The sequence below is a fragment of the Rhodotorula toruloides genome, assembly GCF_000320785.1.
Source record: "Rhodotorula toruloides NP11 unplaced genomic scaffold Scaffold5, whole genome shotgun sequence".
Lineage (NCBI taxonomy): Eukaryota > Fungi > Basidiomycota > Microbotryomycetes > Sporidiobolales > Sporidiobolaceae > Rhodotorula > Rhodotorula toruloides.
Genome location: NW_015622965.1, coordinates 533,034 through 560,483, shown reverse-complemented (window position 1 = coordinate 560,483; position 27,450 = coordinate 533,034). Strand labels below are relative to the sequence as shown.

Below are 27,450 nucleotides of genomic sequence, written 5' to 3'. Positions count from 1 at the left end.
TCCCTCGAAGATTGCTCGCCGCCGATACTTGAAAGCAACGCAAATAGCCTGCGGACGCACAAAGGGGAAGTCTGTCGGCACCGGCGCGAGCGGAGAATTGCTGCGGCAAGCTGTTCGTCTCACGCCGCTCGCCTGACATTGACGGGCACGCTTGACTCTACTGCTGCTGGAGTGGCTACGACTCACGATCTCTGACGACCACCGGCGAGCCCCTCCTGCGACGCCAAACCGCCGCATTCGCTTCATCAACACCGACGACTTCAAGGGGAACGGAAGCAGCGACATCACGCCCGAACGTGCCGCTTGCCAGTCAGAGGGTCTGAAGAACACCGGATCTTGCGGAAGAGGTGACGGATCTGTAGCAACACGCTGTGAGGAGCGAACTTCACTGTCCTTCCCTGCGACCCGTCCCTCGACCCCGGCTGAGTCTCCTTGTCCGCCTGCAGAACTAGCAGACAGCTCATACGAGCGCGATACGTCATGGGTGCGACGGCCGCCTCGCAGGGCGGAGCGTACATTCCGCCCTTCGCAACCAAGGCAACGACGACTGCCGCTGCAGCGACAAAGACGACAGGCTCGCTGTCCTTCGCGCATATCGCCAGCCAGACCGGTTCAGCGACGACTACCGCCCAGATTGTCGACTCGACAGGCGGCGTCGACTCGTCCAGCCTCTTGCAGTACTTTACCAAGCCGTACATCGACGCCCACACCCTCTCGATCCCGACTTGGCGATACGCCTATATCCTCTGGTTCGCCATCATCGGCACTCTCATCGTCTGGAGCGCGGTGTACCACCTCGCGGGAACGGGAACAGGCGGATCAGCACTCGGAGCCTGGTTCAGGAAATGGTCGATTCGGCGCATCACCTGGACGAAGAAGGTGGGCGGTACAGGGCCAGGCGCAGGGACGGGTGAGGCAGAGAAGGGCGCGCAGGGAACGACAGGCGTGCGCAAGAGAGTCGTCTTTGCGAGCCCAACGTTCGCGCAGATGATTGCGGTCGGCGTGCTCGTTTTGATCGCGCTTCTGGTCAGCTTTATCGGTGACGACTACATCGCGGTGCGTAGTGCATCTCGCTTCTCGCTCGCCGAGTTTCGCTGACTCGCTGGTTACTTTGCAGCCCACGACCTGCACCTTCGGCGGCGACTGCGGCTACCAAGCGTATTACGGAGCTTCGAGTGCGTGGCCTGCCTCTCTCCTTACTGAATCTGTGCCGACAATCTATTTCGCAGGCCCACCCAAATCGACCTACCGCGCCAAGCGAGCGCTCGCTCTTCCCGACTCGTTCCGCTTCCTCTCATCTCGCCAAGTTGATTCAGCAGTCACCGCACAGACGTGGCTTGACACTGTCGCGCCTCTTCGAGAAGACGAGCAGGTCGCGGAACCGGTGTTGGTGAAGCGAGGCGTCAACAACCCGAACGGATGGGTAGGCAACGCTCCTTGTTCTCGGCTACTAGCGCATCTGACCATGTTCACGCTTGCAGGCCCCTTTCAACGACCCACTTCTCGCCTCCTCCAACACGAACATTGCCGCAAACGCCTGGACAGCCGCCGCTCGCCTCGGCTTGATCTCGTACGCCATGCTGCCGCTCGTCATCACCCTCGCGCTCAAACAATGGCCATTCAACATCTGGGCAACGCCGTTCTTGACCAACTACCATTTCGACAAGGTACGACGCTGGCTCCTGCGCCGTTTCCTCTGCCGCGCTGACCTCTTTCCCGTTGTGCAGACGGCCATCCTGCATCGCTGGTCTGGTACGTAAGCGCGGCTCGTTCGGCTCACGGTCGCGTACTGACTGTCTGCTGTCGACAGGACGAGTCGTCTGGGCCTTCTCGACGGGACACGCGATCGGCTGGATCTACGAGCTTTGCATGGATCGCGACCCGTTCGGCCGCATCGTCCTCGTACCAGCTCTCCAGTGGTACCGCTTTGTCGCAGGCATCGTCGTGCGTGCTTCTCCATCGCGCCTGCTGCAGACACAAGCCGGCTGACCTTTTGCCTGCGCAGTGCTGGTTCCTCCTCACCATCCTCACCGCTTTCTCGTTCCGCCCGCTCCGCAACCGCTTCTACGAGTTCTTCTACTGGTCGCACGTCATCCTCGTCATCCTCGTCCTCGTAACGGCGATCATCCACCACAAGGTGCGTTCCCTACTCCGCTTGCTTTCTCGAATCGTACTGACTCGGTGCACGCGCTTTGCAGCCTCTGATGTACTGGCCGATCGTCGCGCTTGCGTGGTGGGGAGCTGAGCGGGCATGGCGCTTCGTTACGCTCCTCTGGGTCAACGGCGTCTTCGAAGGCATCATGTTGCGGCCGTCGAAGCGCGCCGTCCGCTCGAGCGGCGGCGACTTCAGCGTTGTTCACGAGAAGGACGACGTGACCGTCGACGAGCCTTTTGTGCCGCCGGTCTCGCAGCACTACCCACCTTCCTCGCCTGCCCCGCTTCCCTACCAGAGCCCAACGATGGCTCACTCCTCGCCAACGCTCTACCAGTCTTCTCCTCTTCAGCCGACTTCCACGACTGCGCCACGAGCGCTCCCTCCTCCCGGCTTTGCCAATGCGCAGCTTCTCCCCGGCCGCACCATCCGTCTCACCATCCAGACTCCGCACGCGATTCGTTGGGCAGCGGGCCAGCACCTCCTCCTCTACATGCCCTCCGTTCGCCTTTTCGAGTCGCACCCATACACCATCGCCGGTATCGACGAGCGCACCAAGGCTCTTCGACCTGTCGGCGGGAAGAGCGTCGCGAAGGGCAGCGAGATCGTACTCCTGATTCGTGCTCAGCAAGGCTTTTCGCGCGCGTTGTGGGACTACATCGTCCGCGCCAGATCGAAGCGGAGCGGAGCGAGGCAGGAAGAGGGCGTCACGATGCGTGCGCTGGTCAGCTGGCCAATGGGCAGCGCCGGACGGGTGCACTGGGGCGCCTACGAGAGCTTGACGATCGTCTGCGGCGGGACGGGTATTACGTTCGGTATTTCGGTACTCGAGAATGCGTGTCGAAGGATGGCCAGGCGGGATCAGCAGGGCGATGCGAAGTGGAAGACGACGCGGGTGCGGTTCGTCTGGATCCTGCGGGAGTACGGTGCGTCGTCCACGTTTCGGGGTTATCGCAGCTCGAGCCTGACACTCTTGTTCTGCAGCTCACTTGAGCTGGGTCGCCCCGACTCTGCGCCGCTGCATGGAGATGTGCGATCCTTCGCAACTCCAGATCGATCTCTTCGTGACGCACGACGCACCCAAGCCGCCTTCCCAACGCCCATCCGCCCCTCCGTACTCCTCCTACGGCGGCGCAAGCGGCTTCACCTCGACTGATGAACTCGCTCCGCCGACCGCTCCTTTCGCACGGGAAGCCAGGTCTAGCTCGCCCGCCGGTCGACCAAGCTTTACCAGCGATCTGAGCGACTACAGCGATGGCGAAGGAACTCCGTCGAGGAAGTCGAGCTCGGCGGGCTTGCCGCAGGCTGGCCAACTTCCGGAGGAATACGGCGACCAGGTCGATTCGGTGACCGACCTTGTCTTGTTCGACGGCGAGGAGGACTACCGCACGGCAGGCGACGAGCGAGTGTCGGCTCAGCTGAAGAAGGAGGGCAAGTTGCGTCGCGCCCTCTCCCGCCGCGGTCAAGGCCGTTCAATTCGCCGCCCCGGAGATGCGCCTCAGCAGCCCAGACCCGCCATGCTCAGCGCCGAGCCGAGCTTCGAAGCTCTGCCGCTCGACCACCGCGACGAGCCCAAGTCGCACTCGGCCTACTCGACGCCCTACGACTACTCAGGCGTCGCAGCCGCGTCATTCGGTGACCTCAGCCAGATGAGCCGGGCTCCTCTCCCCCGCGACGGCTCATTCGACTGGAGCTCTACGTACGACGATGCGACCCTCGGCGACAATGCATCGACTCGCCACCTCGTCAAGTCGGCAGCTCGGCCGGGCCTCGCTTCAAACCGGACGAGCCATGCCGATCTCGCCTCCGAAACATCTCTCGCGTACCTTCCGTCTACGCAGGTGACTCGCGCCGGCCGCGACGACGGCTTCTTCCTCGACGTGACGGACGCCGAGCAGGCAGATATCGAAGCTGTCGCCGAACTCGCCAAGACGGGCTACCCGCGCCTCAAGCAGCTGCTCGACGAGGAGGTCCAGCGTTCGGCGGGCAAGACGATCGTGGCATGCTGCGGTCCCGCCAGCCTCAATAGCGTCGTCCGCAACCTCGTCGCAAGCAGGATTGACTTGAAGAAGGTGGCCCGTGGCGACCCGAGGGGCCAGATCAGCCTCGTCGTCGAAGACTTTGCGTTCTAGGAGTTCAGTAGGAGTTCAGGGGCATACTTTTCAGTTGGACTCCCTCGCGCACGTTGGACATTTCATCTCTCTTTCTCTCTCTCTCTCGTCAACAGACACTACCTAGATCTCTCTCCCTCGTTTCCGCATAGCCTCTCAGTAATATAGCGCATTGTTGCAATCTTGAGCGGTCTGCCTCGCCCAGCCTCCGCCGGCCGCCCTGCGACAGCTCCTCCTGCTTTGATGCGCCTCACCGCCCGTCGTCGTCCTCCGAACCGCTTCCGTCGTCCTCCGAGTCATCACGATGCCGACGCTTGTGATGCCTCCGCAGCCTATCCCTCGCCCGCCTCATCCTCTCCTTGAAGTGGTGCTTCTTCGGGTGCGGATCCCTCAGCTCCACGATGTGGTACATGATTCCGAGCACTGCGAGGGCGAGGCCGCATAGCTGGGAGAGCGCGGCGAATGCCGCGGCGGCCATGAAGGCTGTCGGACTTTCGGTCTTGCCAGCGTTGGCGCCGAGGAGGAAGGCGATGTTAATTGTCAAGGAGCCGGCCCACATGGGCTGCGTGATGGTGTAGTCAGCTTGACTGCTATCTGACGAAACAGGAGACGCGCGCGCACCATCAAGGCGAGCGACATGTCGACGCGAGACCTCGTTCCAATTCCTCGCTCGATCAGGACCACCGAGACGACGATGTAGACCGCTTCGATGATGCTTATTGCGATTGCCGTTCCGTAGACGTCTAGTGCGGATAAGATCAGCATCGCTGCCGCTGCTCAGAAGGCTCGAGACGAACAAGCTGGTACGCCGAAGTTCTCCCACAAGCTGCGGTACCGCAAACTCTGTGAATGCTGTCCTCTACGCTCGTGAGGATGCGCACTCACACGATGCCCGCGAAGCCCGCATCGAAGAACGCGGCGCTGCCTGTCGCGCCGAAGAAGGCGATCCGGTGGTTCTTCCGCCACGGGTCCGCTCCGCTGCTTGTCGACGCTTGTTGTGCGCCATCGTCGTCGCTTGGCGGATCATCGTCGTCGTGTCGTCTGCCCATGGCGGAAGGACGTGAAGGGGAGGAAGGAAGGTGAGAGCAAGGCGTCTGCCGGGAAATCCGCGGACTCTCGCCGGGGAGGACGGACGGACGCGCTCGAATGAATGACGGAGCGAGGGCAAAAGTGTGCACCACGATGCACGGGATCTGCACAAGGATGATCGTCAAACAGAGGAAGGGGTGTCGGGCGAAAAGCGAGGAACACGGACCCGTCTTGTCAATGTGCCTCGTTCAGGGCTGCACTTCCGCGACGACGTAGGCCACCATCAGATCAGCATCGTGAGAGACGCTCAGGTGCAGTCGAAGTTGGCGCAGGTCGCTAAGAGCGGTGGAGCTAGGCTTGAAGTCGTCGGCGAAGCGGGCGAGTGGTTTGGGGCCGTCTTTCTGGACCCGCAAGTCGCCCCAGCTCGCTTTGACGTGCGGGTATAGCGCCTTATATGCCGCTTCCTTGGCAGTCCACCTGAGAGGAATGAGCAAGGTCAGCCTGAGCGAGATGCCACTCGACGACACCCAACGCACCGCAAAGCCAGGTATCGCTCGCTGAGATCGCTGTCCATCTTCAAGTCGCTCCACTCAAGCAGCTCATCCCGTGAAAGGATCCTGCGAGCGAGTGCAGTTGGGTCGCGACGGGCGAGAAGCGAGCGAAGTCGAGGGAGGTGGAGGACGTCGACGCCGATGCCGAGTATCATGGACAAAGCCTGATGAGGCACTCAGAGTAATTCACTCAGCCGCACGAGCTGGTTGGGTGAGCGGGAGAAGCCAACTTGTCCTCTTCCTTCAACCGCTCGCTCAGTGTTGCTCGCTCTCGCTTGGATTGGCTCAAACGCGATGTCAAAGTACGCGACACTGCCAGACATCGTGCGTGCGATCTCCCTCGGCCGTACAACCGCGTCCGTCGCGCTCACGCTCGCCTTCCCCACCAGGACACGGGCGCCGACGTCTTCGAGACGCCAGACGTGCCAGAACAGCTCTCGTACTCGGTGCGCATGCTCGACAAACTCTCACAATCGCTCGCTGACTCCTGGATCGCAGCACGATACCGACTCGGACGACGACTACCCTCTCCCTCGAGCCAGCTCTCCTACAGCCTACCGTCGCGCCCAGCCTGGCGGTACTCCCGCCGTTCCGACGAGCGAGAACATCGATGGCGAGAGACTGGACGCAGCAGAAGCGCGAAGGAGGTTCGGAGCGGCGAGTTTGGCAGCTCAGCAACGGCGTGAACGCGGTATGTGCACTCCCGTCCCTCTTCCAGCGCTCAAGCTGATGCTCCGGTTCGACAGACTCTTCCACGAAGCGCCCCTCTCGACGGCTGCCTTCCACTACCGTCTACTCTGTCGGCACCGACCCCGACGAGCGCGAGAAGGAGACTCCCGTTGAGCGCTTGAGACGTCTGCGCATGGAGATTACGGCGCTCGAGGAAGACGTGCAGAGGAGCGAAGCCGAGAAGGAAAAGACGGCTGTCGGGGAGGCGGATAAGGAGGGCAGCAGTGAGGCGCAGGTGGACAGGAAGGGGAAAGGAAAGGAGAAGCGCGAGGTTTCCGCAGCAGTCATCTTGCAGCAGCTTCAGCTGCTACGAGGCGACCTGCACGGCCTGACACCGAACGTTGAGGGAGTTCTGGAGGCGAATGGGGAAAAGGAGGACGATGCGAAGATGGACGGACCTCTCGCTCAGCGCGCGCAGGCGTCGGCTAGCTTGCTCTCCAAGCTCGGCGCACCCGAGCCGGCGTTGACGCCAGCTGCTGCACCTCTGCTTGCGTCGAGCTCGCAAGGGCACCCAGCCTTGTCGGAAGAGGAAGAGGGCGAGATGGAGAAGCGAATAGCAAGGTTGGAGGAACTCCTGGGGGCGAGTGAAGCCGGTATCGACGAGGTGCGCACGACTTCCCGCTCCACATCTTTCGCTGACCAATGAACGCGTTGGATCCGCAGACCCACGCCGTTCCGCCGCCGCTTGTTCAGTCGGTCTCTCGACTCGACCATCTCCTCACACTCCTCACCCAGCCTCGCCACCTCGACTCGATCTCTCGCCGCGTCAAAGTCCTCGTCTCCGACCTTGAGCGCATCCATGAGTCGCGACGCAAGCTCGGCGACACACGGCCGCTAAATGTCGCGCTAAGCGGCGGCATGACGCTCACGACCGGTGCTGAGGCGACTCGCACTGCCGCCCCCTCGCTCAGCGCGTCGACTGGCGGCGCATCGGCTGCAGCACAACTTCCGCCCGATGCGCTCCAGAAGATCGACGCCCTCTTCGCTCTCCTGCCCCGCCTCGACCCGCTCATCCCCCTCGCTCCTCGCCTTCTCTCCCGCCTTCGCTCCCTCTCCGCGCTTCACGAGTCGGCGACGACGTTCTCGACTACCCTCTCGTCGCTCAAGAGCGAGGTCGAGCATTTAGGCGACGGCGAGAAGGGCTTGAAGGAGGTGTTGAGCGGGCTCGAGACGAGCTTCACGGAGAACGAGGAGCGCTTCAAGGGCAATCTGGAGGCGTTCGAGGAACGGATGAGCGAGGTCGTGAAGAGGCTGGATGCGCTGGCGTAGACTGGCCGCGTTGACATCGAGACGAAGCTTTCAAGTCTCGAGATGGATTGCGCTCGCAAGATGTCGTTTGCGGTTGGCTGCGTTGCGCAATGTCTATAGCACCTCTGCATCTATCGAACAGCCTCCGTCAGCTTCGCTTCTTCGGCCAGCACTGCTGCCTGCTCCCTCGCGATCGCCGCCCTCATCCCTGCAGTGACATCCGCAGCGGTCTGCTGCAACGGCCTGCCCCGCGATCCTGATTGCCCCTCCCACTGCCCTTGCGCCTGCTTGTGGAATGCCTCGCCGGCCAGCTTCTGCATTTTCGCCGTCAAGAAGTCGAATCGCTTGTCCCCCCGCCCGACCCCCTCGAAGCGGAGCTTGGCAATCTTGTATCTGGCGAGGTGAATATTGTAGGTGAGGACGCTCATCGCCTTCTTGTCCCGCTGCCGCGAGATGGCATAGTACCGCTGCTTGTTGAGTTGAGCGTCGGCCAGTCGGCGTTCGCGGAAGCTGACCTCGTGCTGGAACCTCGACAGCCGATGCCCCGTCGCGATGACACGAGTGAGGACCTTGATCTCCTCAAAGACGGCTTCGGTCGCCTCGAGCTTGCCTAGAGCGGAATCGTAAGACTCGCGGAGGTAGGAAAGGACGGGGTTGAGGAGGTCGGCGGGAAAGGCATCCGGGCCCGTCTCGGTCGCAACATCGCCCTGCGCTTCGCCGCCGACTTCGGACGCCTGAAGGCTCGGTTGAACAGCCTTGATAACCGCCTCCATCCGGCGGACCTCTTCCTCCCTGAGCCGGACGACGCGGCGTACACGCGAGAGCGTCCACTTGATTGTGCTCCCTTGAGCATGATCGAACGCTGCGTGCGCGATGTGCCGGAAGAGCCGGATCGGTATCCACCACGGCTGGGACGGTTCAGACGGCGAGAGCGCAAGATGGGCGCAGTCGAGGGATGCGAGCGATGTGCCGCTGGGCGTGTAGATGAAGGAGGGATCGGACGGGCCTTCTGCGAGCTCGATTGCCGAATCGAGAGGATCTGCGGGGCGCGACACGTTAGCACTCAGTCATGCGGCGTCACGGCGACCTAGGCGCACCGAGAGGCAGGACGTCCGGCATCTGGACGGCCTGCTCAACTTCTTGCAAGCGAGCATGCGTGGATGCCGCGTGTCGGACAAAAAGGAGATCGAAGTAGTGGCGCATGAGAGGGAAATTGCCTGCGTCGGCAGCCGCTTCGACCAGTGCGGCGACTGCTCGTGTTCCGACGAGATGGGACTGCGACTCGAGATTCGCAGCAGGAGCCGGCTGCGAGTCGTAGCCTTGGGACGTGAAGTAGGCATTTGGCGGCGGCGCATCGTCGACGAACGGCACATCGACTTGCGACGGTCGGTCGAAGTACTCGAAGAGGGCGATCAACCGGTTGAAGTCGCCAGTAGAAGCGAGGGACTTCACCATCCACCTGACGTCCTGCTCGCGAATAGTGCGCAGGTTCGCCCGATCTGCCACGGTCGCATCGATAAGCCCGCCCGGCAAGTCGACGTTGATGCCGTACAGATTCTTGAGCGTAGCGCGGACGATGGCGAGGTCGCCGGCTTTTGCTAGGACGGCGAAGAAGCTTCTGAGAATGTTGTCGACGACGTCGCTCATATAGGCCGGGACGAAATTGGAGTCGTGAAAGAGCATGCCGAACATGCGGGAGATGACAGATCGCGCGGCCGCTTGACCCGGCTTCGTCCGAGTCGCCTCCTCGTTCTTGAAGTCACGGATCGTCCTCTCCAAGTCCGCCGCCTTATTGAGTTCGACCCAACGGGCGAGGGCCTCGAACGCTAACATTCCCGCTGCGCTCCCTGGCACGATACCGCACTTGAGCGCTTCGTCCCACACCTTGACTGCGCCGGGGCCGTACCCGATGGACTGGTAAGCGGCGAGCAGCGCCTTGAGGTCACCCGGGGTGTACGTCCCTCCCGCCTGCCGTATCGCCAGCCGAATCAGGTCGGCCTTGGCGTCAAAGGCCTGAGCGCTTCGCTGCGCCTTCTTGAGCGTTCTCTCTTTGAAAGGCGTCGACCTTGGTCGGACGACGGCGAGAAGGCGGTGAAGGGTTGTGAGGGGAACGAGGTACGTCTGGCCCTGCAAGTCGAGCTCTTCGAAAAGCGCCCATGCCTTGTCCCCGTTCGGTGGCCTCGACTGGACCTCGCTGATGAACGCCTGTACGGTCGGCGGCAGCGGAGTCGATGTCGAGCTGGGTGCTGACTGCCGATGCGTCGCGGGGAGGGGCTGAGACGGCTCGCCAGTCTGAAGAAATGCCCTTGACGCCTGCTGCAACGTGTTCCAACCGCTCGTGCTCGCCTGCGGGCCCTGTTGCGTCGTCGGTGGAAGCGGGACGGCGTGGGAGAATGGGCGAGTGCACGCTGGGCACGGCGCAGCGACGGGCGCGTGCTCGGTCCAGAGAAGCGTCTGGCGAGCTACTCGACGCATGGCAGCCATTGCCGGCACAGACTGAGCGGTGGAGAGCGCGAGGTGGAAGGACGACCCTCGACTTCCCGTCCGTCGCCGAACAAGCACTTGTCACAGTCCATCAAGGGTCGCAAATGAGCGTGCATCGCTGTCGTAGGACTCTCAAGAAGCAGTGGAATGCAAGGAGAAGGCAGCCGGAGGAGAGGTATCACTGTTCCTTTTTGCACTTCACCGAAGTCCTGTCCCACGTCCACATCCAACAGCTGTGGTGACCGTTCCAGAGAGGCCGAAGAAAGGAGGAGAGCGTCCATGCGAGTATCGGGGAGGCGATGCATGCGGATTCTAGTTGAGTTTTGCGACGGAGAGGGCGGAGGGATGGGGAGCTTAGACAACGAGCCTGCGCGCAAAGAACGGGTCAGCGCACGTCTCGGTGCACGTACAGGAGAACAGCTCCGAGATTGACGAAGCCAGGTTGGCAGGGAGACAGTTGGAGAGCGAGACTTACTGCGGCTCCTTCTCGAGCTTGGGGAAGATGTTCGTGTGGCTGGGAATGTCGTCGACGCGGTGGTAGCCGTTCAGGTTCTTGTGGAGCGTGATCTGGAAGACCGAGGCGCCGCCCTGGCGAGACGTGATGACCGATGAGGCGAGGAAGTAGAGCCAGACCTGCGGTGGCGATGATGGGCCATTAGCGCTGGAGTCGACAGAGAGAGCGTGGAAGAAGCGGCTTACGCGGTACCAGCGCTCGCCGTATTTGGCGAGGACGTTCTCCTTGTTCTTGATCCAGTTCTCGTACCACCTGTGAAGCGTCGCCGAGTCTGCGCGAGTCGCAAGTCGCGTATCGCGCATGTCAGCGCCGTTCTCGCTCACGAGCGGAAGCTGAAGGAAGGATACGCGACGCACAGTGAACGCCAAGAACGTCGACGTTGGTGACCTCGAAGCCGGCGTTCTCGAGGCGGCCGATGACCCAGTTGAGAGCGCACGAAGCGTCGGCGCCGGGGAAGACGTACTTGTTCATGAACAAGCCCCTGCATGCAGAGGAGATTAGCAAACGAGAATCGTGAAGGCGGAAGGCAAACGAACCAGATGAGGTCCTCGTACTGCCACGAAGGACGAATGCCGGCAACCTGGAAGACGAGGATGCCGTCATCGTCGAGGAGGTTGTAGACGTCGCGGAGGAAGGTGTTGTAGCGGCGGATACCGACGTGCTATAAGAGAAGAGGCGATGTCAGGTTCAACTCTTCATCGGACGCAGGCAAGCGCTGCAACGCACCTCAGCCATCTCGAGCGAGACAATCTTGGTGAACTTCTTCGACTTGTCGAGGTTGCGGAAATCGGTCCTGAGGATCCTGGCCCTTGAAGCGTCGACGCCGTTGGCTGCGATCCTCTTGGTTCCGAATTCGGCCTGGTTCTTGCTAAGGGTAACGCCGGTCGCGTCGCAACCGTAGTTCTTCGCGGCGTAGGTGACGAGCGTGCCCCAGCCGCAGCCAATGTCGAGGAGGGTGTCGGTCGGCTTGAGCTGGAGCTTCTGGCAGACAACGGCGAGCTTGTTGTCCTGGAGCTCCTCGAGCGTCTCCTTGCGGTCGACGTCGTGGATGATACCGGAGGTGTAGATCATGCGGGGGCCGAGGAACCTGCGGAAGAGCGCTGTTCAGCGCAAGCTTGGCTGGGAGAGGGAACGACCGAACGCACCACTCGTGGAAGTCGTCTCCGCGGTCGTAGTGGTCCGTGACCTGCTCCTCGTCCTGGCCAGCCGAGTGGAAGATGACGTCGGGAATGAGCTTGGTAAGGACGTATTTCATGAGCTCGAGGGTCATGGGGAAGGACATCCAGTCGTGGCGCCATTCGAGGAGCTCGAGCATGTCGCCTGTGCAGCGAGTTCGTCAGCCTGACTCCCCACTCAGCAGAGAAGACCTCTCACGCACCCTTGATGTCGATCTTGCCCTCGAAGTAGGCGTCGTGGAAGACCTGCATCGGGATCTTCTTCTGACCGTTGTACTTTTCGCGAAGCTCGGCGTCCTTGCTGGTGATGTAGTGCTCGATGTCCTTGCCGGGGAAGATGCCCGAGTCGCGGACGCGGACGTTGGCGCGGCTCATGAGGAGCCAGTAGGCGATGGTTGTCGGGATGCCCGTGACGAGGAGGAGGAAGACATAGGTCGTGCGGAATGAGAAGTAGGGGACGAAGCGGGAGAGAAAGTAGGGAACGATGAGGACGGCGGCGGCGAGCTGGACGTTGGAGAACGAGCCGTTGCCCTCGACGGGGAAGGGAGCGTTGGCGATGGCAGCGCGGTGGGTCACCTTGAGGCCGACCGTCGGGTCGTACGTGGCCGCCCTGCGTGCACGAATCCATGTCAGTCAGTTCCGCGCCGTTCCAATCAAGCAGGACCGTGTGCAGCAAGCGGACGACGCGAGATGTGGACGAGGGGAGTGAGCGAGACGGGAACCGGACGAGGCGATGTGGGAGTTGCGCGACATGGCTGGCGTGCTTCTGCTGTGTGCTTCGAGTGCATCAGCGAGTTCGTCTGCTCACATTGTGCTGGATGGCGAGTGCGTCGGCGGGAGACCACCACGCTGCGAAGGTTGGCACCCGTCTACAACGCTCACACCCGCTTGTACGGCTAGATCGAGTCGAACTTCCGCTCTTGCACCTCGCTAGACCGCTAGACACACGCGCAACTCGCACCGGAGTTCGTCGTCGACGTCCCGTCACTTTTCTCCCGCTCTTTCACCGCCTCTCGCGAGCTCGACTCTCAAACCGCACGAGGGACGCCAGCGACGACTGTACAAACGCGAAAAGGCAGAACAGGAGGATGTCCGGACCCGTCGCAGCCAAGGCGGCCGTGTTCGTCCAGTCGGAGCAGTACGAGGGCACTCGGATCAAGGGGCCCGACTTCAACGAGCCGCAAACGCTCGAGAGTCTGTTGCAGAGCTATGAGCGGATAGGGTTTCAGGCGAATGGGCTGGCGCGGGCGATGGAGCTTGTCGACAAGATGGTGAGTGGCTGTTTCCCTCGCTTCGAACTGTCAATCCAAGGCTGACTCTCGGTTCTTCCCGCTTGATAGCGAAACTGGCGACTGTCCGACGAGCCAGTCAACCCCGACCTGCAGACGGAGGAGCTCGACCCTGAAGTCCGCGCCAACACCCGCTGCTCCATCTTCCTCGGCTACACCTCGAATCTCGTCTCGTCCGGCTTGCGAGAAATCATCCGCTTCCTCGTCCAGCACAACTACGTTTCTTGCCTCGTCACGACCGCCGGCGGGATCGAGGAGGACCTCATCAAGTGCCTCGGGCCGACGTTCCTTGCGCCTCGAGGAGACTTCAACCAGGACGGCGCGGGACTGCGAAGAAGGGGCTTGAACAGGATTGGGAACCTCCTCGTCCCGAACGACAACTACTGCAAGTTTGAGGACTGGGTCGTGCCGATCTTGGATAAGATGGTCGAGGAGCAGGAGACGGGCGACAAGGTGCGATGGAGCCCGAGCAAGGTCATCGACCGGCTAGGCAAGGAGATCAACGACGAGTCGTCGATCCTGTACTGGGCGCACAAGGTGCGTTGGGCTGCTCTTGCGCAAGTGTTGACGAGTCTCGAGCTGAACTACCACTTTCGCAGAACCAAATACCGGTCTTCTGCCCCGCTCTCACCGACGGTTCGCTCGGCGACATGATCTACTTCCACACATGTGCGTCACGGGGCTCATTGCGCACACTGCCTTATCTTCAGTCGAGCGGCTCGCTGATTATTCGGTCCTTCTCTTCCGCACAGACAAGACCGAGACGCCCCTCTCCATCGACATCGTCTCCGATATCCGACGACTAAACGACCTGTCCATCAAGAGCAAGAAGGCTGGCATGGTGATTCTCGGCGGCGGTGTCTGCAAGCACCAGATCGCCAACTCGATGCTCTTCGTGAGTCCCGCCGACACTGTCGCATGTTCGATCGTTTGCGCTGACAAGCTGCTCCTGCTTGCAGCGTAACGGCGCCGACTTCTCCGTCTACATCAACACAGGCCAAGAATTCGACGGATCCGATTCCGGCGCCCGACCAGACGAGGCCGTCTCGTGGGGCAAGATCCGCATCGATGGCGAGAGCGTCAAGGTCTATGCGGACGCGACGCTTGTGTTCCCGATGCTGGTGGCGGGGACTTGGGGGAAGGCGCATTGGGCGCAGCAGGAGAAGGAGGAGAAGTAGAGGGTCAGCGTCGCGGCGTCGGTTTTTTTTTTGGGTCGTCCGCTCGATAGACTGCATCTTGCAACATTCTATATCACTCAGAAACGCTTTGCCTCCGCTTCAAGCGAGACTGACCTCTGTGCCTCCCGCTCCCGCGCCTCTTCGCTTCTTTCGCCTCACTCTGCACTTCGATTCTCGGCTCTTTCGCCGCCTAGACTCTCTCACGCTCCCTCGCTCGTATCATAGAGTGCCAGTCGCCCTCCCGCCCAACGGCTCGCCACCCTCCCACCCCTTCCTTGCCTCATCACCTCGCGACATCATGGCCCTCCCCGAACACGCTCTCTACTGCTTCGAAGCGATCAACGCCGAGCTGGGTCGAAGCAAGGTTCCTCCAGCGCCGTTCGACGACTCGGAAGAGTTGTACGTCCCGCTCTCTCGCTCTTCTCGCGCTCGAAGCCCCACCTCTGGATCTCCCCGAAGCTGACTTTCACACACGGTATAGCCCGCTGTTCGTGACGTGGAACATTCATTCGCGGAACGGAGGAGAACCGAGGCTGCGAGGGTGCATCGGGAATTTTGAGGCGTTGCCGCTGGGAGAGGGGTTGGCGGATTATGCGAAGATTAGGTGCGTGGGAGTTCTCGCTCCTCGGTTTGAGTGGGTCGTTGACTCTGTCCAGTTGAGCAGCGCCTTCCAGGATCACCGATTCGACCCTGTTTCGGCGAAGGAGCTGCCACGGCTAGAATGCGGGTCTGTCGAGTCTTCCTCTGCCTCGTTTCTCTCGCCAGACTGACCCGCTTTCTCTGCAGCGTCTCGCTCCTGACAGACTTCGAGACGTGCGACGACTACCTCGACTGGGAACTCGGCACGCACGGCATCTACGTCGAGTTTGTCAACCCCGCGCTCAACCTCCCTCCTACGAACGGGTACTCGACGCATCTCCCACCCGGCACCTCGCCCACACAACAGTCCTACCGCTCTCTCTCGCATCTGCCCAAACTCGAAGTCCACGTTCCGCGCTCGCAAAACCCTCGAAACCTCAAGGTCGTCCTGCACGCGACGTTCCTGCCCGACGTTGCGCCTGCGCAGGGATGGAGCAAGGTTGATGCGGTGGATGCGGCGATGCGCAAGGCTGGGTTTAAGGGGACTGTGACGGAGGAGATGCGCAGGGCGGCGAGGGTCAGTCGGTACCAGAGCAAGAAGTGCAAGGTGTCGTATGAGGAGTGGCAGGCGTGGCGCAAGGAGCGGGGGTACGCTTGAGCGCGTCACTCTGAGGATGTCTACGTAGAGCACGGACTGTAGACTGTGCAGTGCTTCAAGCAGGTTGACCTTGGCCGCCGTTTCATTACCGCGGCCTCCACTCTTTCTTGCTTTGTTTCGATTGCGGGCGAAATCGAGTGGAGCCCCCTTTTCTCCCGGTGCATTGGTTCGCCACATCACCCGGCAAGCACACCATCGCCTCGTCCTCGCCTGGGTTCGACCTCGCTCTCGCACGAGTTCATCGCACGCGCTCTCATCACACACAGACTCTGTGAGTACGGCAGCGTCCTTCGCATCTGCCACGCATACACAGGCAGCTCCGCATCGCTCGCTCGCCCCCCACCTCCATCCGCCTATCGAGTGTCCGCCTCACTCCCCCCGCTGACCTCCTTTCCCTGCTTCGCGTGCACAGCGCACTCCCACACCGCACACAATGGCCGCCCAGAAGACCGGAACCCGCCTCGGCTACATCGCGCCCGACTTTGAGGCGCAGACGACTCAGGGAAAGATCCGCTTCCACGAGTTCATCGACGGAAAGTGGACCATCTTGTTCTCCCACGTGCGTGCGAGATTCCCTCTGACTGCGATTGGCGAGTCGTGAGGTGTTGGAAGAGGATGCTGACGGTCGGGTTGGCCTTGCTCGCAGCCTGCGTGCGTTGTTTCGCTTCCGGCCAGCGTCCTAAGCGGGTTCCTTGACTGACATGCTGTTCTGCCATTGCGCTACGATAGCGACTTCACGCCTGGTGCGTTCCCTCTCTCGAGCGACCTGTCGAGGCGAATTGCTGACCCTCCCTCCGTCCCTCAGTCTGCACCACCGAGCTTGCCGGTTCGTCCCGCCCAACATCACACCGCTCGAATGCGGGACTGACCTCTCCCTCGCTCACGCAGAGGCCGCCCGCCTTGCGCCCGAGTTCCAGAAGCGCGGCGTCCAAATGATCGGCTTGTCGTGCAACGAGCTCGGCAGCCACAGCAAGTGGATCGAGGACATCAACAAGTTTGGGTCGGTCGACGTCCAGTTCCCTATCATCGCCGACCCGTCGCGCGAGGTTGCAAAGCTTTACGACATGCTTGATGAGCAGGTCAGTTCGCTCGCTTACGGCCGCATGTCACTCTCGCCTTGTCGCCTGGGTCATGGTGAGAGGTCCGCTGCTGCGAGCGAATCTGACTCGCAAACGTTGTCGCTCGCAGGACTTGACCAACCTCGACGAGAAGGGTGTCCCCTTCACCGTCCGCACCGTCTTCATCATCGACCCGAAGAAGACCGTCCGTGCGTCTTCGCGTTTCCTCAGTTGCATAGCTAGGCCTGCGCGTGAAGAAAAGCGAGGGCCTCGCTGGTGACGGCAGTGCGCAAGACTGACCTTCTTACCTCCGCTTGAAACAGGCCTCTCGCTCCAGTACCCCGTGCGTTGATCCCCTCCTGGCTTTGCGTGATAACCGCATTACAGGTAGTCGCAGATTACTGACCGAGAACGACTCAACGCAGGCCTCGACCGGCCGCCAGTTCAACGAGATCCTCCGCTGCATCGACTCGCTCCAGCTCGGCGACAAGAACAAGGTGCGTCCCAGCTTTCCCTGTCCCAGCGAGATGTAGCCGTTGACGTGCTGAGTGGGCTTGTGCAGATCACCACCCCGGCCAACTGGCAGCCTGGAGAGAAGGTGTGCCCCATCTCGACCTCTTCCCGTCCTCCGCATCGCGCCCGTTGACGCTTTCGCTTGCTCGCTCGCGCAGGTCATCGTCCACCCGTCGGTCAAGACCGAGGACGCGCGCAAGATCTTCCCCAACGAGGTGCAGGAGGTGCGTCAACAAGTCTTTCTTTCCTACTCGTCTCCTCCGTTCGCCTCGCTGACTCTCTCGACGCCTCTTCGCCGCTCGTCGCCTCGTTCCCGTCGCTACAGGTGTACCCGTACCTCCGCTTCACCCAGCTTTGAGCGGGTGCGGACCCGAAAAGAAGACGAGGTGAACGGGCGGCGCCGCTTTTGTTGTGCTTGAAGTCGCGCTTGCAATGATTGTCCAAGAGTTGATTGCATTACAAGGGAGAGTAATCAGTCGATGTCGATTCGCCAGCCGAGCAAAGCGGAGTTGCACCGCCCTGGGCGACGTTGTCCTCCGCCACTCTCGACTTGCAGGACTTCGCCAACTTACCAGATTACAACCGAGTGAACCATGCTGCTGCTGCTGGCAACACTCGCACTCGCTGCTGCACCAGCACACGCGCAGTACTGTCCGTTCACCCCCTCACACCCCACTCCGTCTTGTTGCCCCTTGGCGGCCATCTCTGGGCACCCCTCGCATCGCTGACTTTGCGACCGTTTTGCACGCACGCAGACTATGGAGACAACGGAGGATCATCGTACGGCGTCCGCGTAGGCGTGGGAATAGGCAGTGCGTCCCCTCACCTCATCAAGTACCCGCCCTGCATCTCGAGCTGACGACTTCTCCGTTCGCCCGCAGTTGCCGTCGCCGTAGCCCTCATCATCCTGCTCGTCGGCTTCCTCATGCGCCGCCGGCGCGCACGGGCTTTCAAAGCCGCGTTCCCGCTCCAACAGTCGAACTATCAGCAGTCGCAGGGCCAGCAGGGCCAGAACGGGTATTACGGACAGCAGTGGGGAGCTCAGCAGCCGTATGGGCAGAGTCAGGCGTATGGAGCTCCGAGTCCGGCTGCGGCGGGAGGAGGAGCGGGAGCGGGAGGAGACTACACCCAACCGCCGCCGCAATGTGCGTCCAAGTTCCTCTTTCTCGCTCTGTTCCTCGCTGACGGTCTATGTCATGTGCGCACAGACTCGAACTACCGCCCCGACACCAATTCGCACTACTCGCCTCCTCCCGGTCCCCCGCCCGTCTCGACGCACAACTCGCAGTACGCCCCTCCGGCCACCCCTCCTGCCGCCGCAACAGGCACGACGCCCTACTATGCCCCGCCGCCTGGTCCGCCGCCTTCGGGCAAGTGAGCGGGCGGACCGACGACGAGCCGTGCCGCCTAAAGTGTAGTTTGTTGCGTGTCCTCGTTGTTTCCTTCTCCTCCCCTCTCGAGCCTGTGACACTATTCGTAACTATGTCTCTTCAACGAATTGTCCTTGCAGCTACCCGAGCCATCTGAGAGGATTATCCGCTAGCTTATCACCAATACGCCGCGCCGCTCCTCCCCTTCCTCCCACTATCGCCATACGAATCGCCGTAATTATCGTCCTGGCCAGACTCATCTTCCGTTGGATCATCGTCAGTATCGTCCCTCTGCCTCGCCCTGCTCGCCGAGCGACTCGCGCTCCTCCCACGACTCTTGCTCCTGCTCCTACTCTTCCTCCGACCCCTCTCAGCGTCGTCGTCAAGATCGACTCCCTGCAACCGCGCGTGTTCGTCCGCGTTGGCGCGGAAATCGTTCTTGGCGCTGCGCGTGGCGATGAAGAGTAGGACGGCCATCGCGGCTGTGATGCAGACGAGCTGTGCGAGAGACGCTCAGCGAAGTAGGGTTGGGGTGGGGAAGGGAGGGACGCACGAGGACGAGGATCAGGACGGGGTAGATCGGGTGGTCGCAGTCTGCGAGGGAGGTCGCCTGCGAGAGGGTGACGCTTCGTATCGTCTCGAAAGTCAGCGACACTTCTTCTGCGAGCCTCCGAACGACACGCACCAATACTCCTTCTTATCCCCAACCAAGGTTGTCGAGATAAGCATATAGAGATAGCAGCACTCGCTGAGGAACGTCGCCGCATGCAAGCCAAGCACGAGCATTCGGTGCCACGCCTTGAACGGGTGTTTGTGCTTGATTTGATCGGTGTCGTCGTCGTAGTGCCGGTCGTGGTAGTTAGCGCCTCTGTGCAGCCTGTGAGAGTCGGTTTAGTGGGAGGAAAGAGGGAAAGAGAGGATGGGAAAGGAGACGGACATGTAGCCGGCCCAGATACTGGCGATGCCTGCACCGACTGCAAGGACCGCGCTCGTGACGCCGACCATCATCACGTAGTCGGGAAGCACTGCGAGAGCGAGAGTCGAAAGTAAGTAGAGGGCGTTTGACGGGAGCTCGTTGTTAACCACGGCCGGTCGAGGAGCGGGAACGTACGATCTTTACTCTGCGCTTGAAGCCACGCCGCTGCGATTCACAAAGCATCAGCATATCTACGACTGGTCAGAGGACGCGAGAGGAAGCGGCCTTACTCAGGAACGCGAGCAAAAAGGACGACGCCGCAGCCGCAAACGGCGCTGCGACGTAGAACGTATGGCGCAGATTCGAGTCTTTGCGGTGACTCGAGATCTTGTCGCCTTTCGAGTGACTTCATCCGGAGATGAGGAGGGGATGGTTAGTGACATGGGAGGGGGGAGGGGAGAAAAGCGGAGGGCGACGCACCGGGCCATTGTGTCGAGCAATGATGCTTGTTCGACGGGCCGTGGAAGATTCGCAAGGCTTAGGCAGCAGATGGAGGAGGCGTGAGTGCGAAGCGGTGGGCGAAGTCGTCGGCGAGAGTTGCGAAGGTCAAGCGCCGGGCGAGGTGAACGTCCCGAAGCACAGGTTCTAGCAAAGCACGCGCAGCAGCGAGCGACAACGAAGGAGAACAAGAGAGAGAGCCGGGCAAACTGATGAAGTTGGAGGGTCCGCGGACTGTCCGACGAGAGGAGGCGGACGAAGCTGAACTAGTTGCGACGAGGCATCCTGGCGGGGCGAAGGATGCGGAAACAATGCGAATGCAGTGCGAGACTAGGCGCCATCGTCGCGGGTACCTTCACGTGTCGAAACTCCTCCAAGTCCTCCACCTGTGCCTCTACCACTCCTCGTAGCGCCAGTCGTCAGGTCCATACCCATCAGCGCGGTACGCATATCGCCAACGAGATGCTCGATGCGGTCCTGGAAGCCGACGAGAAGCCGCAAGCGTTCCTCAAGACCTCGACGGACGAGCTCGTCTGCCTCGCTGAGCTGCTCGCTCTTGGTCTTCGAGGCGGACGATGATGGCAAGACGTCGGATAGAGATGGAAGGGTGGCTGACGAGAGGGAGGGCGCAGGCGGGTTCGATGGGTCGAAGAGCGGGATCAGGCGAGGTAGGGTGACTGGTCTAGGCGAGGCAGACGGGCGGGCAGCTGAGCTGGACGGCTCTGACTGAGACGCGGCGTCTACTCGGATGACGGTCTTGTCGGAAGGATCGGACGTCGGGAGAGGGCGCGGCGGGGCCGAGGCGGGCTGCTTGCCCGCTCTTCGCTCGGCCGCTCGAAGTGCCGCCTCGCGAGGCGTCAGCTCCTCGTCCGTCTTTGCTGACTCTGGTTCCGACTCGGCAGCAAGCTCCGTCGCGACCGCCTTTCCTTTCCCCTTGTCGACCTTCGGCTTGTCCTTCTCGTCCGCACCCGCCCCGTTCGCATCGCCATTCGCCTGCGCCCCGCCGACCGCTTCTCCACCAGCAGCACCAAGCGCCTGCCACCGTCTCCGTATCAGGTCGATGCGGTCGAGTAGATTTGGAGGAACCGCTCGAGCTTGTGCCGAACCGGCTGGAGGAGGCGGAAGGAGGGGTGCGCCGACGAACTGGGGATAAGAGCCGTAGGCGAGGTCGGCGAAGGAAGAGGAGCCGGGCGAGGGGTATGCCATCGTAGGAGGAGTGTGGTAGAGACCGCCTTCACCCGTTTCAGGGAGAGGGAGAGAAGGGAGATTGAAGCGGGCAAGAGGGTTGTCGCCGGCGGTGGTGGCGTCGACAGGCGGTGTGGCGGAGGTTGAAGAGGGACCGGCGATTGTAGTCGCACTGTCGCTCGCGAGCGGCGGAGAAGTGGGTCCCGCAGGAGGAGGAGCAGCCTGTGCCGCTGTCGCCTGTGCTGCTGGCGGAACTGTCGGCGCAGGTGGAAGGTGAGCCTCAGCTTCGGGCGGGAAGGGGACGCCGGGAAGGAGGACGCCGAACGCTTCGCGGCCGAGGTTGCGAGCGAGGTTGATCTGAGCTTGGCGAATAGCGTCTTGAGCGGGAGGAGGGGCGCCAGGCGCATCTGGCCGTGCATTGGGGGCGCCTGCGGGAGCCAGGCCGGCAGGCTGCGCACCAGGGAATGGTGGTTGTTGCTGCGGCTGTTGGCGTGGCTGCTCTTGCGGCAAAACGGGGCGGCGACTGCACGACAAGGCTACGTTAGCGAAGGCCAACACAAGACCCACCACGCCACTCACCAGGTTGGACAGCTCTGCTGGCGCTCAAGCCAGCTCCGCAAGCAGTGGAAGTGGAAGACGTGCCCGCACGGCAGCTTCTTCGGCGTGTCGTTGAGACCGACTCGCTGCACTGCCTGCGGCGGTTGCGCTCCAGCATCCGTTCCTGCCTGCGGACCATCCCGCGCGCCCTCTGCACCTGCGACTTCGCCTTCGGCAGGCCGGAACTCCATGTCCTCGCGGCAGATGATGCACGTCTTGTCCGTCATCGCGTCCATCTCCTCCCTCGTCGCGTTAGGGTACAGCTCGTCCATGTTCCGCGTCGCTTGGCGGTACCGTCGGAGGTCGCGCAGCTTGAGGAGGAAAGAGCGAAGCGTGATGTAGACGTCGCGGAGGATGTTGAGGGGGAGGCCGTAGAAGGTCAGGATGAGGCCGAAAAAGGTGAGGTAGGTGCAGAGCTTGAAGAAGTCTGTGAAGAGGTACGGGTCAGCTGGAAAGCTGAGAGGGACTGAGCGGCAGGACGGACCTGCGGCGAGTTCGACATAGAAGATGTAGATGCTCTTCGCCTCCCAAGGAACGTCGCGACGCGTGTCGATGCAGTGCAGGGCGTACTTCATCGTCGTGGTCCATACAGTCGCCAAGAGGATCATGTACTGCGGAAAGCGCGTGAGCGTCTGAGCAGAGTGAGTGCCTCTTCGTCGTGCTCACCTCGGACGCAAACATGATCATGACGGTTGGCCCGTCGAGCATGATCGACTCGACGGCGTAGAAGAGACAGGCGATGTCGGCGAGCCAAAGCAGCGAGAGCAGGCCGATCATGCGGGCGTGAGCAAGTCGCGAGACTTGGGCGGCCTGTTCCATCTGCGCGACGCAAGTCGTCAGTCAAAATCGCCAGGCAGGTTGCATGGCGCACTCACCATCTCTATGCGGTCGCTGGCGAGCCAGTGGAACACCTTGAGGAATAGCAGGCCGACGAAGAGGACGACAAAGGTGCTCTCGAAGTCGTCCTTGAAGATGGTGAGGGCGAGGAGGGTCTCGGTGACGGCAAACCAGCCTCGTTCTTGTAGCCGCTGCATCGACAGGTCCAGGTCAGCTCCGGCACAACCCTTTCACAAGCCTTCGAGTCGATGCGCACCTCGACCTCGATCAACCGCAGCTCGCCGAGGAAGACCGCCTGCAGCAGCTTGCCGAGCATGACTGTCTGGAAGATGCCCTGGTTCCACAGGATCTGCCGAGCGTGTAACGTCAGGACACGTCGGGTCGGGTCGTGGGGGCTGAGCGGGAGAGGACGCACCATCATGCACGCGTTGCTCTTGGAGAGGTAGACGGCCGCCGCGTAGAAGTTGCTCCTTTGCCTAAACGCATTCAGCACCGTCCACACCGCCAGCACCGTCGACACGGCGCCGTACAGCGCGAGTCGTCCTCCTCGGACCATGGCACGTCCGCCGCCGCGCCTAGAGTCCTGCCGCTGCGTGGAGTGGTCGCTGAGAAGCTATACAGGGTACAGGTAAACGTTCGAGCCAGTCAAGCGGGTGCTGTAGCGAGCGGTCGCTTCTTTCGGTGGAAGACCCCCTCTTCGCTTCCGACCGCTCACTCTGCACGCTCGCTCATCTCGTGGGGCCCTGTTCAGCTGCAAAGACGATCCTATACCTGCCGCCTTGCTGTCTGTCGCGATCCCCCATTCCCTCGACACGCCGTGCCTGCGCAGACCTCGCAACTCCTGCTGAGCGCGAGGGCCTCTCCTGCGCCCAAGACCAGCACATACCCAGTTGGTCGGGGGCATACAGCCGGGAAAAGTGACACCGTCAGGCCAGCCCGCCAGGCATCGCTAACGCCCTATCACGACCCAACTCGCCTGCTCGACGCCGAACTACTCGTCTTTAGCAAACTCCTTGCTTCTACCCGCTCGTTCTTCGATGCTCTCACATATACTTGGAGAAGTGCGACGGAGCCCATGCTCATGCTCATTGCGAATCAGGAGGATTGCGGAGGCGAACTTGGTGCGTCGCTTTCGTTTCTCCTCTTGACAGCGGGTTCACCGGGACGCAACGTCCAACGACAATCTCGCGAGCAATTGCACTCACTTGATCAGCGGACCTTCGATGCAGCTCACGCCTGCAGAGAGTGAGCAAGTCTGCGGATTGGAGCGCGCCCTCATTCTGCTTATTTGACAAGATGCGCGCCGTCGTCGCCACATTCTGAGACTGCGTTCCGGTCGAACCTCGTTAACCCGACGTTCCCACTCGCAGATCCCGGTCGCTGAGACCGGCACTCGCTGCAGGACAAGGACTCTGTCCCACTCCTCCCTGCCTTCGTTTCGACATCTCGCTCCCTTTCTGTCTCAAACCCCTCCCCCAACTGGCTTCCTAGGCGCCACGCACCCATGTTCACCGTCGAAGGGCACCAGCGCTTTCGAATCTTCGACAGTGCTGAAGCTTTGGACGGCGAGAGTGCGTCGCTCACTCTCACTCGCTTTTCCGGCCTGTCGCTCCAAAAGACACGGCAGCCGCTGCATCCTTCGCAACGCAGATCACAGCTCTACGCCAGTAGCTCGAGAAGTCTGCTGCCTTGCGCGTGCGGCGACATCGTCAACATCGACCTTCGCAAGCTATTTTTCCGCGCTGGCATCGCCATCCGCCCTTGAGCTCGACGGCTCCCAGGCCTGCTTACTGAACCCGTCACGTTGCAGGCTTCGGCGACACTGCACCTGCCTGCGACGCCGTCCTCCGCTTCAGCCAGCCTCCCACCCGCCGTCCGCCTCTCCGGCTCCAGGCCACTTCGCAACACCAGCAAGGTTGCCACGAATCTCGCCCGGCGCTCGCTCTTGCGCTCTTCGACCAGTTTGAACGATCAGCAAGTCTGCTGCGCGTGCTCGCTCAACCCTGGCCGCAGAAGCCCTCGACGGCACCGCCTCTCCGCGATTGCGCAGGCGGGTCGATCGCGCCGACGACGTCATTTTCATGCGTTTCGGGCGCCACGCCCCGAGCCGTCACCTGCACCTCGCTCGACCATCCTCCCTTCCCTCCTCACACATCGCACAAGCTTGCGACTCTAACTCGCCATGTCCTCCCTTCTTTCGCACAAGAGTGTGCGCGTCGCCAAGCCTACCCGAGGCCACCAGCCCGTCGGCGAGACGGGCCAGATCCGGTATGTCATCGCACCTCGCTCCTCGTCTCCGCTGCATGCTGGCCTCCTGAGACGGTCTGAGCGCTCGCAAGTCGAAGCTGATAGTGTGGTCATTGTATAGGCCGGATCATGAAATGGTGGACCGCTTGCAGCAGTGGAAACACATTGCGAAGAGCCTCCTGCACTACTACAAGGTGCGTTTCGGCTCCTCTAAGCGGTTTTCTCGACCCGCTTGTTCCGGCTCAAGTATAGCTGACAATCTGCTGCTTCTATCGCCGTTCGCCATGCCCGTTTAAACAAGCAGGTGAGCTTCATTGCAGCGCGATCTTCGTCGCAGGGTTCGGGACTTCGTCGCTAACATCACTCGCGGTCTCCAGGGTCTCGCCGAGATCGAGCATGCCTCTGCAAGGTCGACGTCCGCCTTGCAGGAAACCATCCAGGTCCCCTTCCACGAGGGCCACGTTTTCTCGCCCGAGGGATGGCAGGCGGTTCTCTACGATGTCCGCGACAACACCAAGCTTCTCGCTGAGCGACACACCAACTTTGCTTCGACTATCGAGCGTACGGTCGTGAAGGAGCTGGAGAATGTTCGCAGCAACATCAAGTCGCAGATCACGGTGGTGGAGAAGGAGGCTTCGGCGTTGGCCGATGAGGTTGAGCGCGAGGTGCGTCTCGCCTAGTTCAGCCTCACTATATGACTTACGAGCTGACGCAACGAGCCTTGCAGCGCGAGACGTCGAAGCACCACCTCACCGGGCTTCAGCACGGCATCGACACCTTCGAGAACAGCGCGACGCAGATGCTCCCGCAGAAGGACCCCTACCTCTCGCACCACATCGTCCAGAACCAGCTGAAGAAGCAGGTTCACAAGGAGAGTGCGTCGAGAAGTTGTTCCCCGACCCGCTTTTCCTTGCACAGGTCGCTGACATCCCTCGCCTTCTCCCAGACGACCTCCAGGCTGCCCTCATCCGCTTCCAGCAGCAGCAGCCCGCGTTCGAAGAGGGCATCTCGAAGCAAATCCAGTCCGCATGCAGGCTCTACGAGGAGGCCCGCCAGACCCACGTCCAGGAGATCGACGAGCTCCAGAAGACGATCGCCACCGCTCTCCAGCGCATCGAGCCCGACTTTGAGTGGAAGTACTTTACGTCGCGCACGGAGAACTCCCTCATCGACCCCGAGACTCCGCTCCGCTCGATCGAGGCGATCCAGTTCCCCGGCCAGAACCACGCCTCGACTTCGCCGCTCAAGGAGGGCTACCTCGAGCGCAAGAAGCGCTTCTCGAAGAAGTACACCGAGGCGTACTACGTCCTGACGCCGTCGGGATACCTCCACGAGCGCAAGTCGTCGTGAGTCTTCCTTCCTCGCGGCGGATTTCGCTTTCACTTCGCCCTTTCTAGTCGCCTGCTGACTTCTTTCGTTACCCACAGCAACCCGCAAGACACCACCGCCCCCACCTTCTCGCTCTTCCTCCCCGAGTGCACGCTTGGCGCTCCCGCGAAAGAATCCTCCCGCTCGCACAAGTTCTTCGTGTCAGGGAACCGCGCCCACCGGTCTAGCGCGGAGACGAAGCTCAAGAACACGCTTCGCTTCGGCGGCAAGGAGATTGCGTACACCTTCCGCGCCCGCACCCATGCCGAGATGATGGCGTGGTGGGAGGTCCTTGACCAGCTCTCGCGCGACACCAAGACGGACCGCGAGCCGACGCAGAAGGTCCAGCGCGACCCGGTCGGCCTCGCCGTCTCGCAGGTCGGCTACGCCCAGCCCGACTCGGCCACCACCCACACCGCTCACTCGGTCGCCAGCGTTCCCGGAACGACCACCGAGACTGTCGAGCCTGAGCAGGCTCGCAGCACCACTACCGGCACGAGCGTCCACCACGCCGAGGACGAGGACAGTGAGGAGGGCGGCGGATCGTCGGAGGAGGAGTACGCTTCGGACGACGAAATGGCCATCGCTCGCACTGCGCCTTCGACCCCTCACCCCGCCACGGCCACATCGACGACCAACCCCGTCGAGGAGTCGGCTTCGCTCTACATGAAGAGCGAGACCCTCCCCGCCTACGTCGGCTCCGGCACTGGCGTCCCCGAGAAGGCTGCTCTCGCCAACGACCTCAAGGGGGCTCCCATCCTCGGCGCTCCCATCGGCAGCAGCGCACCCGAAGCCTCGACCTCGGACGCCCACACCCACGGCGAGACTCATGTCGAGACGTCGGGCGAGTCGGCCGCTCCCGCGACGCTCGCGACGACCTCGTCTGCGTCGTAAACACCCCTCGTCTCTCTCTCCACTCTGTACTGTCCATTACCACCTAATCGGCACCGCTCTCCTCTGCCCATTCCCCTCCGAAGTTACCCTTAAGCGCTTCCCGCCGTCTCCTCTTGAGCGCCCGCTCGTACATAGTTTATTGTTGCGCCTCGCCTGGAACAGTGCTTGCGTTTGAAGTCCTTACTGGTCGCGAAAGAGAGTTGCGAGACCAACTCTTCTTCGTTGACATCGTCCGCTCCTTCGCTCCTTCGCCTCCTGCCGCTCTCCTGC

General features: G+C 61.8%; 13 protein-coding genes across 13 annotated transcripts; 7 read left to right on the top strand and 6 right to left on the bottom strand.

Annotated features, from left to right (window-relative positions):
- Nucleotides 1-480: 480 nt before the first annotated feature.
- On the top strand, nucleotides 481-4,284 carry RHTO_06938 (ferric reductase transmembrane component 2 precursor; the record flags this gene model as incomplete). The annotated part of the gene is made up of 9 exons (XM_016420597.1): nucleotides 481-1,056; nucleotides 1,118-1,175; nucleotides 1,230-1,423; nucleotides 1,482-1,667; nucleotides 1,728-1,752; nucleotides 1,811-1,944; nucleotides 2,006-2,137; nucleotides 2,199-3,078; nucleotides 3,137-4,284. The coding sequence occupies 9 exons, from the start codon at nucleotides 481-483 to the stop codon at nucleotides 4,282-4,284; spliced, it is 3,333 nt and encodes a 1,110-aa protein (XP_016274998.1).
- Nucleotides 4,285-4,513: 229 nt separating this feature from the next.
- RHTO_06937 (uncharacterized protein) lies at nucleotides 4,514-5,312 on the bottom strand (the record flags this gene model as incomplete). Its single annotated transcript, XM_016420596.1, has 4 exons — nucleotides 4,514-4,825; nucleotides 4,885-5,006; nucleotides 5,061-5,089; nucleotides 5,149-5,312. The coding sequence occupies 4 exons, from the start codon at nucleotides 5,310-5,312 to the stop codon at nucleotides 4,514-4,516; spliced, it is 627 nt and encodes a 208-aa protein (XP_016274997.1).
- A 228-nt stretch (nucleotides 5,313-5,540) lies between these two features.
- RHTO_06936 (holo-[acyl-carrier-protein] synthase) lies at nucleotides 5,541-5,998 on the bottom strand (the record flags this gene model as incomplete). Its single annotated transcript, XM_016420595.1, has 2 exons — nucleotides 5,541-5,769; nucleotides 5,829-5,998. The coding sequence occupies 2 exons, from the start codon at nucleotides 5,996-5,998 to the stop codon at nucleotides 5,541-5,543; spliced, it is 399 nt and encodes a 132-aa protein (XP_016274996.1).
- Nucleotides 5,999-6,137: 139 nt separating this feature from the next.
- On the top strand, nucleotides 6,138-7,841 carry RHTO_06935 (Dynamitin subunit 2; the record flags this gene model as incomplete). Its single annotated transcript, XM_016420594.1, has 5 exons — nucleotides 6,138-6,167; nucleotides 6,233-6,289; nucleotides 6,342-6,534; nucleotides 6,590-7,176; nucleotides 7,236-7,841. 5 exons carry the CDS (start codon nucleotides 6,138-6,140, stop codon nucleotides 7,839-7,841), a joined length of 1,473 nt encoding a protein of 490 aa, XP_016274995.1.
- A 110-nt stretch (nucleotides 7,842-7,951) lies between these two features.
- Nucleotides 7,952-10,304, bottom strand: RHTO_06934 (uncharacterized protein; the record flags this gene model as incomplete). The annotated part of the gene is made up of 2 exons (XM_016420593.1): nucleotides 7,952-8,859; nucleotides 8,918-10,304. 2 exons carry the CDS (start codon nucleotides 10,302-10,304, stop codon nucleotides 7,952-7,954), a joined length of 2,295 nt encoding a protein of 764 aa, XP_016274994.1.
- Nucleotides 10,305-10,658: 354 nt separating this feature from the next.
- RHTO_06933 (sphingolipid C9-methyltransferase) lies at nucleotides 10,659-12,803 on the bottom strand (the record flags this gene model as incomplete). Its single annotated transcript, XM_016420592.1, has 9 exons — nucleotides 10,659-10,671; nucleotides 10,780-10,937; nucleotides 11,004-11,089; nucleotides 11,175-11,299; nucleotides 11,355-11,479; nucleotides 11,545-11,905; nucleotides 11,964-12,138; nucleotides 12,197-12,603; nucleotides 12,802-12,803. Coding segments are annotated over 9 exons (1,452 nt in total).
- Nucleotides 12,804-13,081: 278 nt separating this feature from the next.
- Nucleotides 13,082-14,460, top strand: RHTO_06932 (deoxyhypusine synthase; the record flags this gene model as incomplete). Its single annotated transcript, XM_016420591.1, has 5 exons — nucleotides 13,082-13,264; nucleotides 13,334-13,819; nucleotides 13,882-13,951; nucleotides 14,035-14,177; nucleotides 14,242-14,460. 5 exons carry the CDS (start codon nucleotides 13,082-13,084, stop codon nucleotides 14,458-14,460), a joined length of 1,101 nt encoding a protein of 366 aa, XP_016274992.1.
- A 298-nt stretch (nucleotides 14,461-14,758) lies between these two features.
- On the top strand, nucleotides 14,759-15,697 carry RHTO_06931 (AMMECR1 domain containing protein; the record flags this gene model as incomplete). Its single annotated transcript, XM_016420590.1, has 4 exons — nucleotides 14,759-14,859; nucleotides 14,942-15,064; nucleotides 15,125-15,187; nucleotides 15,247-15,697. 4 exons carry the CDS (start codon nucleotides 14,759-14,761, stop codon nucleotides 15,695-15,697), a joined length of 738 nt encoding a protein of 245 aa, XP_016274991.1.
- A 433-nt stretch (nucleotides 15,698-16,130) lies between these two features.
- RHTO_06930 (mitochondrial peroxiredoxin 6, 1-Cys peroxiredoxin) lies at nucleotides 16,131-17,626 on the top strand (the record flags this gene model as incomplete). Its single annotated transcript, XM_016420589.1, has 11 exons — nucleotides 16,131-16,256; nucleotides 16,344-16,348; nucleotides 16,427-16,440; nucleotides 16,503-16,523; nucleotides 16,586-16,776; nucleotides 16,886-16,964; nucleotides 17,079-17,098; nucleotides 17,181-17,252; nucleotides 17,318-17,353; nucleotides 17,427-17,492; nucleotides 17,594-17,626. 11 exons carry the CDS (start codon nucleotides 16,131-16,133, stop codon nucleotides 17,624-17,626), a joined length of 663 nt encoding a protein of 220 aa, XP_016274990.1.
- A 235-nt stretch (nucleotides 17,627-17,861) lies between these two features.
- On the top strand, nucleotides 17,862-18,646 carry RHTO_06929 (uncharacterized protein; the record flags this gene model as incomplete). The annotated part of the gene is made up of 4 exons (XM_016420588.1): nucleotides 17,862-17,919; nucleotides 18,024-18,080; nucleotides 18,150-18,413; nucleotides 18,477-18,646. 4 exons carry the CDS (start codon nucleotides 17,862-17,864, stop codon nucleotides 18,644-18,646), a joined length of 549 nt encoding a protein of 182 aa, XP_016274989.1.
- Nucleotides 18,647-18,815: 169 nt separating this feature from the next.
- On the bottom strand, nucleotides 18,816-20,042 carry RHTO_06928 (uncharacterized protein; the record flags this gene model as incomplete). Its single annotated transcript, XM_016420587.1, has 7 exons — nucleotides 18,816-19,136; nucleotides 19,192-19,264; nucleotides 19,324-19,515; nucleotides 19,576-19,663; nucleotides 19,750-19,779; nucleotides 19,845-19,960; nucleotides 20,035-20,042. 7 exons carry the CDS (start codon nucleotides 20,040-20,042, stop codon nucleotides 18,816-18,818), a joined length of 828 nt encoding a protein of 275 aa, XP_016274988.1.
- Nucleotides 20,043-20,382: 340 nt separating this feature from the next.
- On the bottom strand, nucleotides 20,383-23,227 carry RHTO_06927 (E3 ubiquitin-protein ligase synoviolin; the record flags this gene model as incomplete). Its single annotated transcript, XM_016420586.1, has 7 exons — nucleotides 20,383-21,760; nucleotides 21,817-22,261; nucleotides 22,319-22,445; nucleotides 22,501-22,653; nucleotides 22,710-22,862; nucleotides 22,928-23,020; nucleotides 23,087-23,227. 7 exons carry the CDS (start codon nucleotides 23,225-23,227, stop codon nucleotides 20,383-20,385), a joined length of 2,490 nt encoding a protein of 829 aa, XP_016274987.1.
- A 1,626-nt stretch (nucleotides 23,228-24,853) lies between these two features.
- RHTO_06926 (PH domain containing protein) lies at nucleotides 24,854-27,180 on the top strand (the record flags this gene model as incomplete). The annotated part of the gene is made up of 6 exons (XM_016420585.1): nucleotides 24,854-24,939; nucleotides 25,040-25,112; nucleotides 25,296-25,583; nucleotides 25,646-25,793; nucleotides 25,865-26,264; nucleotides 26,346-27,180. The coding sequence occupies 6 exons, from the start codon at nucleotides 24,854-24,856 to the stop codon at nucleotides 27,178-27,180; spliced, it is 1,830 nt and encodes a 609-aa protein (XP_016274986.1).
- Between the last annotated feature and the right edge of the window lie 270 nt (nucleotides 27,181-27,450).